The sequence below is a fragment of the Salvelinus fontinalis genome, chromosome 29 (assembly GCF_029448725.1).
Source record: "Salvelinus fontinalis isolate EN_2023a chromosome 29, ASM2944872v1, whole genome shotgun sequence".
NCBI lineage: Eukaryota > Metazoa > Chordata > Actinopteri > Salmoniformes > Salmonidae > Salvelinus > Salvelinus fontinalis.
This window is the reverse complement of record NC_074693.1, coordinates 43,309,674-43,322,881: the sequence shown is the minus strand read 5'-3', so window position 1 is coordinate 43,322,881 and position 13,208 is coordinate 43,309,674. Positions and strand designations below refer to the sequence as shown.

Genomic DNA, 13,208 nt, shown 5'->3' with positions numbered 1-13,208 from the left:
GACACAGTATCCAATTTAATTGGGAGGAAGATGCGAAATACATGAAAAAAAAGTTACACTTGCCCTGTTTGCAACTGTACTAACTTTCACTTATTTTGAACTTTCATATGCCTCACCTTGGTTCATTGTACTCCATTGCTGCGTCTAAGAAGCCAGCAAGCAGACACGATATCGCCTAAGAGTTCATCAAGTTCCTATCAAATTCTAGTCAGCAATGGAGCTTAGAGAGGGAAAGAGCAAATGTTTATTTTTCAAATTCTTCCAGGTTTGCTCTAGCTGCTCCCATCATCCCGCCTCTAATCTGTAGGTATCTGGTGTGTACTTGACAAATACATTTGATTATTTTCTATGGGTATAGAAGCCCGAGTTTCACCCTGAATGCTGCAAGGGGGATGGGGGTCTGTGGATGCTCGACTCCAATGCTGACACGCCACTATTCCTGAAAGAGCTGCTGCAAAATGTTACAGTAATTGTAAAGATTTATATCAATAGGAAAAAGCTGACTAAGCGGCACGGCTATCAGATCTGACAGACAATGTGTGTCGGAATGTTGCCTCCCACACTAAAGTCCTGCTTGACCAGGTTTAGCCCAAATGATCTCCGTCGTACTGACCTTGGTCATCATTCCTCCTCTTCCTTATGCAACCTAGTGTTTACATTCTAGTAAAACAACACGGGCAACACCGCAACAATTCCATCGATGTGCGATCTTAAGAGGTTTTGACATTCTTTAAAGGCATTGCTGTAGGAGTTACATACTCTATGGACTATCAAGGATAGCCTTTAAGAGAAACATTAGTCCACTGTTGATACAATCCCAAAATGTTTTCCATGTCAGCAGTCAAGTTCTCAAGATATTGGACTTTGAAGAAGAAAGTGTCACCGGCCACATCAGCACGATGATGCAAAATGCAAATGCAAAATAACTTGACTGCTGACATGCAAAACATTGAGACTGGATCAACAATGTTCCTTTTTACTCCCACACAACTTCAGGTCCTCTTTTGCCTGAAAAGGTTGGAAATCTGACAGATCTTGCCAGATGTTCGATAGCTTAAACCTGTTTGTACAGTGTCACAGTGGCCTTAAGACTGTAAAGGTATTGAACAGCATAGTGGGTCAATGAATAATAGTGTTTCAAAGTGTGTCATACTGTGTTAAAGTAAGTTCTGCATGGAACAGAGGACCAGGAAATGAACTATTTTCTGTTGATTTGTGTGGGAGCACCATCCCACACAGTGTTGTTTCTCTTTGTGTATTTGCTGTGGTTGCTGTATTTGCTGGCGGTTGCATTCCCTTGAAAGAGCAGTTAGACAGCCAGGCTGGAGCACAAATTTAAAAATGTTCAAGCATTCTCTTCCTCTAAAAGATCATTGAAAAGAAAAATAATGATTTGTATATTCTCGTACACTTTCAAAAGTTTGCTCGTGCCCCTAGAGGCAGAAAATTGAAAGTAAAATTAGAATAACTATCCTGGCTGTAGTGTAGTAATCTCAGAGTTAAACATCTACGTCAGATATTCCATCCTTTGAATTTCGAGCAGACTTCGGCTGGAAACATCTGCTTTTCTTATAATGGAAATCAGAAGTGTTTAAGTAATTCCATCCCATCCCTCCCCTTTCAGTGCACTCTCAAATTACCAATGGAATGAAGTTTGGACTCCTACTTCTAGAGCCTCAGTAGTTTTACCAGCTAGGACAAGTGAATCTGAAGAAATTCTTCTCTGGGCTTGCATTATGGAAAATAGCTCTCAATCCAGCAGTCAACAGGCTCTATGGAAAGATGTGAGTTTTAATTGCATTCTTTTGTACTACTTGTTCATACTCTATCGACTGTAGAATATGGTTAAGATTAGGAGATGTTGGTAATAAGTGGCAATTAATTCAATATCTTCATTGAATGAATACATATCTTGATGCTTATGGACACATAATCAGTGATGTAACCTGGGGTCATTTGGTGTTTCTTTATTGGGTTACGAAAAGATAATGACTGCAATTAAAACGACAACAAATGTCAGTACTTTGCATATTGGGCAAAAACATCCTTTACAGACAAAATAACAATTGCAATTGGTATATTGTGAGATTTAGGTGGTTTGAGGGGGCTGAAAGATCAATAAAATACGTCAGTATTTCAAATTCCTAGAGTTATATCTGACATAACACAGTGACCAAATGTTTGCACTTTGGAATCACAATTAGAATGGGACTTGATATTGGTGTCTGACTGAGTGCTTAGAGTATACTATTTTCCTCATCTTTCCTCTCTACCTTGCCTATCTTCCATACACTCAAGTTGTACAAGTTTACCTGAGCTAGGGGACTTGCTAAATTCCTGAATATATATGTTTTAATCATTTAGCTATTTTATTTTGAATTTTAGTACCCTTGCAGGTACATTTTTGGGGGGGATAAAATATTGAATTTGGCCTTTACTACTACAACCCATAGAAGCACATTGAATTACACATTCATAAATGGAAAAACAGACAGTCCCCCAAAGAATCTCATGTGAAGATTGTGTCAATTGTTACAGCAGACTCACTGAGGGAATTATTACGATTAAAAAACCACCTGTGGCATTACATTTCTGAGGAAAATATCCAATAATTAAAAAGTGTGTATTGAATGCAAAGTGGACCACTCTTAGTCCAGTCTTGTGGACTAATTCAAATGTTGTGTTCATGTGTGTTACCTTAAGCAAAAATGTCAATCACATTGGATGTACAGTACATTAGCTCTTGCAGTGTTTTCTTTTTTCTTTCGTTTTTTTAAGCATGCCCTCCATCCATCCCTCTCTCTTTCTGTCTCCCTCAGAATAACAAGGGGCAAGATTGTCAACCCTTAAACCCGTTTAACACTGGTCGACTGGCAGTTGTCTGTGTGCACACTCTCTACTCCTTTCACTCTCTTCGTCTCTGCCTCCGCCTCCCCCCACCCCTATCCCTCTGTCTTTCTTTGAACAATTTATATTCTGTGCAGACAGAGCTTTGTCGTCAAGTGAAGTTTCCACTACATACTGTATGCAAGCTGTTGGAGGAGAGAGTAGACTTCGGCCACATTTTCATGATTATAAGGCCTTCTGTTTCCTATCCTCATTGTGAGGAGAGCTAGAGCCTTGGATGTTTATTGCTACTGTTATATCACATACAGGGCCTTCTGAACGTATTCAGACCCCTTGACTTTTTCCACACTTTCACGTTACAGCCTTATTCAGACATTTACTAAATCCCCCCCCCCCCCCCCCCATCGATCTGCACACAATACCCCATAATAACAAAGGAATAACAGACATTTTTGCTAATTTATTAAACATAGAAAACAGAAATAACACATTTGACATAAGTATTTAGACCTTTTAATCAGTACTTTGTTGAAGCACCTTTGGCAGGGATTACAGCATTGATTATTTTTGGGTATGACGCTACAAGCTTGGCACACCTGTATTTGGGGAGTTTCTCCCATTCTTCTCTGCAGATCCTCTCAAGCTCTGTCAGGTTGGATGGGGAGCATTTCTGCAGATGTTCTGCTATTTTCAGGTCTCTCCAGAGATGTTTGATTGGGTTCAAGTCCAGGCTCTGCCTGAGCCACACAAGGATATTCAGAGACTTGACCCAAAGCCACTCCTGCATTGTCTTGGCTGTGTGCTTATTGTCGTTGTCCTGTTGGAAGGAGAACCTTCGCCCCAGTCTGAGATCCTGAGTGCTATGGAGCAGGTTTTCATCAAGGATCTCTCGTCTGGCCACTCTACCAAAAGGCCTGATTGGTGGAGTGCTGCAGAGATGGTTGTCCTTCTGGAAGGTTCTCCCATCTCCACAGATGAAATCTAGATTTCTGTCAGAGTGACCGTCAGGTTCTTGGTCACCTCCCTGACCAAGGCCCTTCCCCCCACGATTGCTAAATTTGGCAGGGCGACCAGCTCTAGGAAGAGTCTTGGTGGTTCCAAACATCTTCAATTTAAGAATGATGGAGGCCACAGTGTTCTTGGAGACCGCAGTAATATTTTGGTACCCTTCCCCAGATCTGTTCCTCGACACAATCCTGTCTCGGAGGTCTACGGACAATTCCTTCGACCTCATGGCTTGATTTTTGCTCTGATATGCACTGTCAACTGTGGGACCTTATATAGACAGGTGTGTGCCTTTCAAAATCAGGTCCAATCAATTGAATTTACCACAGCTGGACTCCAATCAAGTTGTAAAAACATCTCAAGCATGATCAATGAGCTCAATTTCGAGTCTCATAGCAATGGGTCTGAATACTTATGTAAAATGTCTTAACCTGTTTCTGCTTTGTCATTATGGGGTATTCTGTGTATTCTGCTGATTTATTTATTTTTATCAATTTTAGAATAAGGCTGCAAAATGTGGACCCTGCCTCACGCAGGAAGCGGCGCAGGTCCTAATCCAGGCACTTGTCATCTCCCGTCTGGATTACTGCAACTCGCTGTTGGCTGGGCTCCCTGCCTGTGCCATTAAACCCCTACAACTCATTCAGAACGCCGCAGCCCGTCTGGTGTTCAACTTTCCCAAGTTCTCTCACGTCACCCCGCTCCTCCGCTCTCTCCACTGGCTTCCAGTTGAAGCTCGCATCCGCTACAAGACCATGGTGCTTGCCTACGGAGCTGTGAGGGGAACGGCACCTCCGTACCTTCAGGCTCTGATCAGGCCCTACACCCAAACAAGGGCACTGCGTTCATCCACCTCTGGCCTGCGCGCCTCCCTACCTTTGAGGAAGTACAGTTCCCGCTCAGCCCAGTCAAAACTGTTCGCTGCTCTGGCACCCCAATGGTGGAACAAACTCCCTCACGACGCCAGGTCAGCGGAGTCAATCACCACCTTCCGGAGACACCTGAAACCCCACCTCTTTAAGGAATACCTAGGATAGGATAAAGTAATCCTTCTAACCCCCCCCCCCCCCTTAAAAGAGTTAGATGCACTATTGTAAAGTGGTTGTTCCACTGGATATCATAAGGTGAATGCACCAATTTGTAAGTCGCTCTGGATAAGAGCGTCTGCTAAATGACTTAAATGTAATGTAAATGTAATGTGGAAAACGTCAAGTGGTCTGAATACTTTCCGAAGGCAATGTACATGTGCATTATATGTGCATACTAAAAGTAGGGGTGGTAAGTACTGAAATAGCCTACTGAATTAGAAGTTTTGTTACTTTAATGAAAATGTAAAATTTCTGCTGGTGTAAAGAAATGACTAAAGTAAAAGTAAAAAGTAGCTATGAGTTACTTTCAAAATAAAAACATTGAGCTTGATAATTAACTGATTTTACTCAGGTTAGCTTAACGTTTTTACACATTAAAATGAAAAATGAAGAGGAAATTGTATTAATGTACAGTTTAAGTTCATTAATTTAATGAGTTGCAACAAGGCACACCTGTTGTCACATGACGACGCTGGAGAGACGAAGCAGGTACGAGGAGTTAAACATTTAATAAATAACGGACAAGGAACGAGACAAGAACGGCGTCAGCAAACAAGTAAACAAAGACAAAAGACAATCAATGCAGCAGTGGGGAACAGAGCAAGAGGACTGACAAATATAGGGGAGGAAATAAACAGATTGAATCCAGGTGAGTCCATTATCGCTGATGTGCGTGACGAGGGAGGCAGGTGTCCGTAATAGATGATAGGAGTGAGTGATTCAGGGCAGCCTGGCGCCCTCGAGCGCCAGGGGGGGAGAGCGGGCATCCCACCTGGTCGAATCGGCCAAGGCATGGGCGCTGGGCAAGCCGTTTGGTGCGTGGGAGCCCAACGAACCACCAGGAGCGTGAGAGCCTGGCGAGCCGGCTGAGGCGTGGAAGCCAGACAATCCGACTGAGGCAAGACGCCTGTCGATCGTGCTGCAGCGAGGGAGCCCGATGACCCGGTGGAGAGTGACGTGGGATGGGAGGCCGCCGCCAAATGAGGCAAGGAAACCTCTTGAGCCAGCCAGGGCATGAAAGCCCGATGGGCTTGCTTACGCACCCCCGGATCCATCGGCGGCGGAATCCACTCCGACGTCACCAACAATAACAACAACAAAAAACTCCTGGACCGACTGGGCGAACAATAACTTATGATCCGGCTGAGGCCCGACGTGGGATGAACGTCATCCGAGCCAACTGGGGCAAGGAAACCTCTCGAGTCAGCTAGGCCGTGGAAGCCCAACGAGCTGGCTAGGCACCCTCGGTTCCATCGGCGGCGACCCATAGCCGATGTCACCATACCAACCAGAACGCCAGTACTCCTGGATGCTTCGTATGATGGCTGCTGTATTCTGTCACATGGAGGACGCTGGAGAGACGAAGCAGGTACGGGGAGTAAAATATTTAATACATAACGGACATGGAACGAGACAAGAACAGAGACAGCAACAAGTAAACAAAGACAAAAGACAATCAATGCAGCAGTGGGGAACAGAGCAAGAGAACTGACAAATATAGCGGAGGAAATAAACAGATGATGAGTGAGTCCAATATCACTGATGCACGTGACGAGTGAAGGCAGGTGTGCGTGATAGATAATAGGAGTGAGTGATGCAGGGCAGCCTACATCATTTACATATTAAGCTTTTTCTGGCCCCTCAAGCGCCAGAGGGGGAAAGAGCGGGAGCAGGCGTGACATCTGTATGTAAAAAAATATACTTTTAACATTTGAAAATAAACTTGCATTCTCTTTTTTTACATGCAAATTAAAAATAAAACCAAATATTAAAGTACATAAAGTTGCCACACTTTAACCTCTCTGGGATACGCAAGCGTCCCACATGGCCAACAATTACTATAAAAATCTTACTTTCATGAAATCACACATGCAATACACCAAATTAAAGCTACACTTGTTATGAATCCAGCCAACATGTCAGATTTCAAAAAGGCTTTACAACAAAAGCACACCAAACGATTATGTTAGGTCAGTACATAGTCACAGAAAAACACAGCCATTTTTCCAGCCAAAGAGAGGAGTCACAAAAAGCAGAAAGAGATAAAATGAATCACTAACCTTTGATGATCATCAGATGAAACTCATAGGACTTCATGTTAGACAATACATGTATGTTTTGTTTAATAAAGTTCATATTTATATCCAAAAATCTCAGTTTACATTGGCGCGTTACGTTCAGTAATGTTTTGCTTCCAAAACACCCGGTGATTTTGCAGAGAGCCACATCAATTTACAGAAATACTCATCATAAATGTTGATGAAAATACAAGTGTTATGGATGGAACTTTAGATAAACTTCTCCTTAATGCAACCGCTGTGTCAGATTTCAAAAAAGCTTTACCGAAAAAGCACACCATGCAATAATCTGAGTACAATGCTCAGAGCCCAAACAGGCCATACAGATATCCGCCATGTTGTCGAGTCAACAAAGTCAGAAATAGCATTATAAATAATCACTTACCTTTGATGATCTTCATCAGAATGCACTCCCAGGAATCCCAGTTCCACAATAAATGTTTGATTTGTTCGATAAAATCCATAATTTATGTCCAAATAACTCCTTTTTGTTCGCACGTTTAGTACAGGGCAGGTCCAGGCGAAAGTTCAGACAAAAAGTCATATTACAGTTCGTAGAAACATGTCAAACTAAGTATAGAATAAATCTTTAGGATGTTTTTATCATAAATCTTCAATAATGTTCCAACCGGAATAATGTTCCATTGTCTGTAGAATTGCAATGGAACGCAAGCTACCTCTCACGTGAATGCTCGTGACCAGCTCATGCCACTCTGGCAGACCTCTGACTCTTACAGCTCCCATTCCCCCCTCCTTCACAGTAGAAGCATCAAACAAGGTTCTAAAGACTGTTGACATCCAGTGGAAGCCTTAGGACGTGCAATATGACCCCATTTCCACTATCTCCGATAGGCAGAGTTGGAAAACTACAAACCTCAGATTTCTGGGGTTCCTGGTTGGATTTTTTCTCAGGTTTATGCCTGCCATATGAGTTCTGTTATACTCACAGACATCATTCAAACAGTTTTAGAAACTTCAGAGTGTTTTCTATACAAATATACTAATTGCATGCATATTCTAGCTTTTAGGAGTGAGTAGCAGGCATTTTACTCTGGGCACCTTTTAATCCAAGCTACTCAATACTGCCCCCCTGTCCCAAAGAAGTTAATATAACATAAATGAATAGCTCAGAATTGTTTTGCTTCATTCACTGAAAACAACCACCACTTATTAGAGACAGGATTCTGTTTGGGGGAGGGGGGTTCTACTAAGCTACTATATGGAAGTGTTTTAAGATAGTCATTTACCAAGGATCATTTAGCTATTTGATTTAGAATTTCAGGACCACTTTATCCCGGGCTGTATCACAACCGGACGTGATCAGGAGTCCCATAGGGCGGCACACAATTGGCCCAGCATCGTCCGGGTTAGGGAAGGGTTTGGCCGGGGTAGGCCGTCATTGTAAAATAAGAATTTGTTCTTTACTGACTTTTCTAGTTAAATCAAAGTTAAATAAAAAATATACACTACCGTTTCTAAAGTTTGGGGTCACTTAGAAATGTCACATTTTTTTGTCCATTAAAATAACATTAAATTGATCATAAATACAGTGTAGACATGTTTTATGTAAATGACTATTCTAGTTTGATTTTTAATAGAATATCTACATAGGCGTACAGAGGCCCATTATCAGCAACCATCACTCCTGTGTTCAAATGGCACGTTGTGTTAGCTAATCCAAAAAGTTTATAATTTTATAAGGCTGATTGTTCATTAGAAAACCCTTTTGCAATTATGTTAGCTGAAAACTGTTGTCCTGATTAAAGAGGCAATAAAACTGTCCTTTAGACTAGTTGAGTATCTGGAGCATCAGCATTTGTGGGTTTGAGTACAGGCTCAAAATGGTCAGAAACAAAGAACTTTCTTCTGAAACTCGTCAGTCTATTCTTGTTCTGAGAAATGAAGGCTATTCCATGCGAGAAATTGCCAAGACACTGAAGATCTTGTACAACGCTGTGTACTACTCCCTTCACAGAACAGCTCAAACTGGCCTTAACCAGAATTGAAAGAGAAGGGGGAGTCCCCGGTGCACAACTGAGAAAGAGGACAAGTACATTTGAGTGTCTAGTTTCAGAAACAGACACCTCAGAAGACCTCAACTGGCAGCTTCATTACATAGTAACCGCAAAACACCTGTCTCAACGTCAACAGTGAAGAGGCGACTCCGGGATGCTGGCCTTATAGGCAGAGTTGGAAAGAAAAATCCATATCTCAGACTGGCCAATAAAAATAAAAGATTTAGATGGGTAGAAGAACACAGACACTGGACAAAGGAACTCTGCCTAGGAGGCCAGCATCCCGGAGTCGGCTCTTCACTGTTGACGTTGAGACTGGTGTTTTGCGGGTACTATTTCATGAAGCTGCCAAGGCCGATATCGGCGGATGGGGTGGATTGAGATGCAGTCCATGCAAAAACTGATATCTCTAGCTTAAACAGACTGATTATTATTATTATTATGTATTATTATTTTGTATTGAGCAAGTGAGGTGAGATAAGGGAGGTGAAGGCAAACAAAATATATAAAATATATATATATAAATAAATAAAAATATAAAAAGGCCATGGTGGCGAAGTAAATACAATATAGCAAGTAAAAAAACACTGGAATGGTTGGTTTGCAGTGGAAGAAAGTGTAAAGTAGAGAGAAATAATGGGGTGCAAAGGAGCAAAATAAATAAATACAGTAGGTAAAGAGGTAGTTGTTTGGGCTAAATTATAGATGGGCTATGTACAGGTGCAGTAATCTATGAGCTGCTCTGACAGCTGGTGCTTAAAGCTAGTGAGGGAGATAAGTGTTTCCAGTTTCAGAGATTTTTGTAGTTCGTTCCAGTCATTGGCAGCAGAGAACTGGAAGGAGAGGCGGCCAAAGGAAGAATTGGTTTTGGGGGTGACCAGAGAGATATACCTGCTGGAGCGCGTGCTACAGGTAGGTGCTGCTATGGTGACCAGCGAGCTGAGATAATTATCTCACTAGCTTTAAGCACCAGCTGTCAGAGCAGCTCATAGATTACTGCACCTGTACATAGCCTATCTATAATTTAGCCCAAACAACTACCTCTTTACCTACTGTATTTATTTATTTATTTTGCTCCTTTGCACCCCATTATTTCTCTCTACTTTACACTTTCTTCCACTGCAAACCAACCATTCCAGTGTTTTTTTACTTGCTATATTGTATTTACTTCGCCACCATGGCCTTTTTATATTTTTATGTATTTATATATATATTTTATATATTTTGTTTGCCTTCACCTCCCTTATCTCACCTCACTTGCTCACATTGTATATAGACTTATTTTTCACTGTATTATTGACTGTATGTTTGTTTTACTCCATGTGTAACTATGTGTTGTTGTATGTGTCGAACTGCTTTGCTTTATCTTGGCCAGGTCGCAATTGTAAATGAGAACGTGTTCTCAACTTGCCTTCCTGGTTAAATAAAGGTGAAATAAAAGATTATGATAATTGGTTCCATGGGGGCATGGACATCAACTCTAGGGGGTATTAATGCACACAGCTTTTGCTCAATACATTTTTCTTACGACTACCGCACAGTTTAAAGTCCCCAGTATTAATAGTATAAACACTATAATAAGACATCCATTGCAGATCAGACTTTGGGATCAGACTTTTTTCTAAGCTGTCTATCACACACCCCTGATTTTGCGCTTCAGCACCATTGAGAGCAGTTGAATTTGTTGTTTTCTTTTTGGTGTCGCTATGGCTAGCAATAACATTTTTTTAAAGTATATTTAATGCACATGACTGTGGAAACATCAGAGCTGTGCCCATGGTAATCTCGTAAACAATTCATGTGCTAATGCCCGGCTATTAAAAGGGACAGGCAGCTATTTGAGACTCGCCGTTTAATTGAAGTTTTAGAGTACTTCAGACTCCAGAAATAAACATGTATAATTATTTCACCCATTAAATCTTCATTCACCCCTCTAATACTTGTCCATGGGACCGTCTGACATTCACTCAGTCACACTACTTCTCTCACTCACATTCACTCACAAGATATTGTGTATGAACTACATATACCTTTTATAAATGGCACCCTCATTTTGTCAAACGTTACCCAATCCACTGTAATAATTAAAATCACAATAGAGACAACAAAGCTGTTTTATCATCGCTTTGCATGCAAGAAGCTGGCCCAATTATTTCAAAGAACAACTTTGCTAATTGAACTTTGCTCCGATATCTTCTTTTCATTGTCCTCGGAGACCTTCCATAGCGGCAGTGTGAATCAGAACATTTCATTCCCTCACCACTGGAGCTTTGTGGGGGAACAAAAGCCCTTCTTTATTAATGTGTGGCCTTGAGCCCAGGGAATTGAGTTTTAATTTGAAGAAAAGTAAAATAAACATGACCTTTTAGTATATCTGCAGTTCTGCAGATTTTCAAAATAATGATTATTTACTTTGTGCAGGCAAGTACACTACATAACCAAAAGTATGTGGACACCTGCTCTTCAAAGATCTCATTCCAAAATCATGGGCGTTAATATGGAGTTGGTCCCACCTTTAATGCTATAACAGCGTCTACTTTTCTGGGAAGGTTTTCCACTAGATGTTGGAACATTGCTGCGGGGACTTGCATCCATTCAGCCACAAGAGCATTAGTGAGGTCGGGCACTGATGTTGGGCGATTAGGCCTGGCTCGCAGTAGGTGTTCCAATTCATCCCAAAGGTGTTCGATTGGGTTGAGGTTAAACTCTGTTCAGGCCAGTCCAGTTCTTCCACACTGATCTCGACAAACCATTTCTGTATGGACCTCGCTTTGTGCACGGGGCATTGTCATGCTGAAACAGGAAAGGGCCTTCCCCAAACTGTTGCCACAAAGTTTGAAGCATAGAATTGTCTAGAATGTCATTTTATGCTGTAGCATTAAGATTTGCCTTCAGCCCCAATTCATTATTCCTCCATCACCAAACTTTACAGTTGGCACTATGAATTGGGGCAGGTAACGTTCTCCTGGCCTCCGCCAAACCCAGATTCATCTGTCGGACTGCCAGATGGTGAAGCGGGATTCATCATTCCAGATAACGCATTTCCACTGCTACATTGTGCAACAGCGGTGCGCTCTACACCACTCCAGCCGATGCTTGGCATTGCGCATGGCGATCTTAGGCTTGTGTGCAGCTGCTCGGCCATGGAAACCCATTTCATGAAGCTCCGGACTAACAGTGCTGACGTTGCTTCCAGAGGCAGTTTGGAAATGACTTGTTGGAAAGGTGGCATCCTATGACGGTAACACTTTGAAAGTCACTGAGCTCTTCAGTAAGGCCGTTCTACCACCAATGTTTGTCTATGGAGATTACATGGCTGTTTGCTCGATTTTAACACCTTTCAGCAACAGTTATTGCAGACTGTGAGCATGTAGACAGGTGTCAAATTTGCATATGTGAATATTTCGATCTCCAACTCATCTAGCAGATGCCTTCTGGTTCTTCTCGAAAGGCCTGCAGTGTTGTAGACGGTTCACAATGTTATGACGAATAGCAGAAATACTGATAATAAAAAAGTGAATGTGTGGGTGTTGTTAATATAATCCTCCCAGCATTTCTGCAACTTTATATAGTTTGACAGTTCACACTGAATATGGGTTGCACGTTTGTCACAATATTGTTTTGAAGGTTCTCTGGAGGACTGGTGGCCGACTGAATGTTCTACCTAATGCTTTCTCAATTGGCACTGAAGAAGATATACTCTAAAGTGTGTTATAGTGACTTGGAAACACAATGACATTTCTAATAGAGGGAAATAATTAATAGGAAAACCTTTTGTCATCGGTGTGATGTAGTCAGATTGACTTCAGATGTAGTGTAACATCCTCTAACTAGCTAAGAGTGAGGAGAGAGTGCCGAAAGTTAGTTAGCTAACGTATTTTTGACAAACTTTGCTTGCTAATGACAACATTTCCATCTATCTAAAGTAAATTCGACGACATAATGAGGACAAAATTGTTTCCTACTAATTCTTGATTTTCCAAGCCACTATAGTGTAATTTAGAAGAAACAATCATTTGCACTCATTCAGAGTGACTGGGCACCATTTGACTTTTGGGCACCACTATGGCTGAGCGCTTCTTGAGAACGTTGATATCAATGACTTGATGCGACCGAGTGATGGAGGTGAAACCCATAAATAGAGGCTAGCTAGAGAATGATCATATTTTTGTATG

The 13,208-nt window shown here is 41.7% G+C and overlaps 1 protein-coding gene across 1 annotated transcript in view; it reads left to right on the top strand.

Annotated features, from left to right (window-relative positions):
- The first annotated feature begins 1,583 nt into the window (after positions 1–1,583).
- Positions 1,584–13,208, top strand: part of LOC129828025 (tenomodulin-like) — a 147,921-nt gene continuing 136,296 nt past the window's right edge. Inside the window, exon 1 of the mRNA XM_055889429.1 lies at positions 1,584–1,784. Within this exon, the coding sequence (XP_055745404.1) occupies positions 1,737–1,784 (48 nt within the window). The 5' untranslated portion in view covers positions 1,584–1,736. The remainder of the gene's footprint in view (positions 1,785–13,208) is intronic.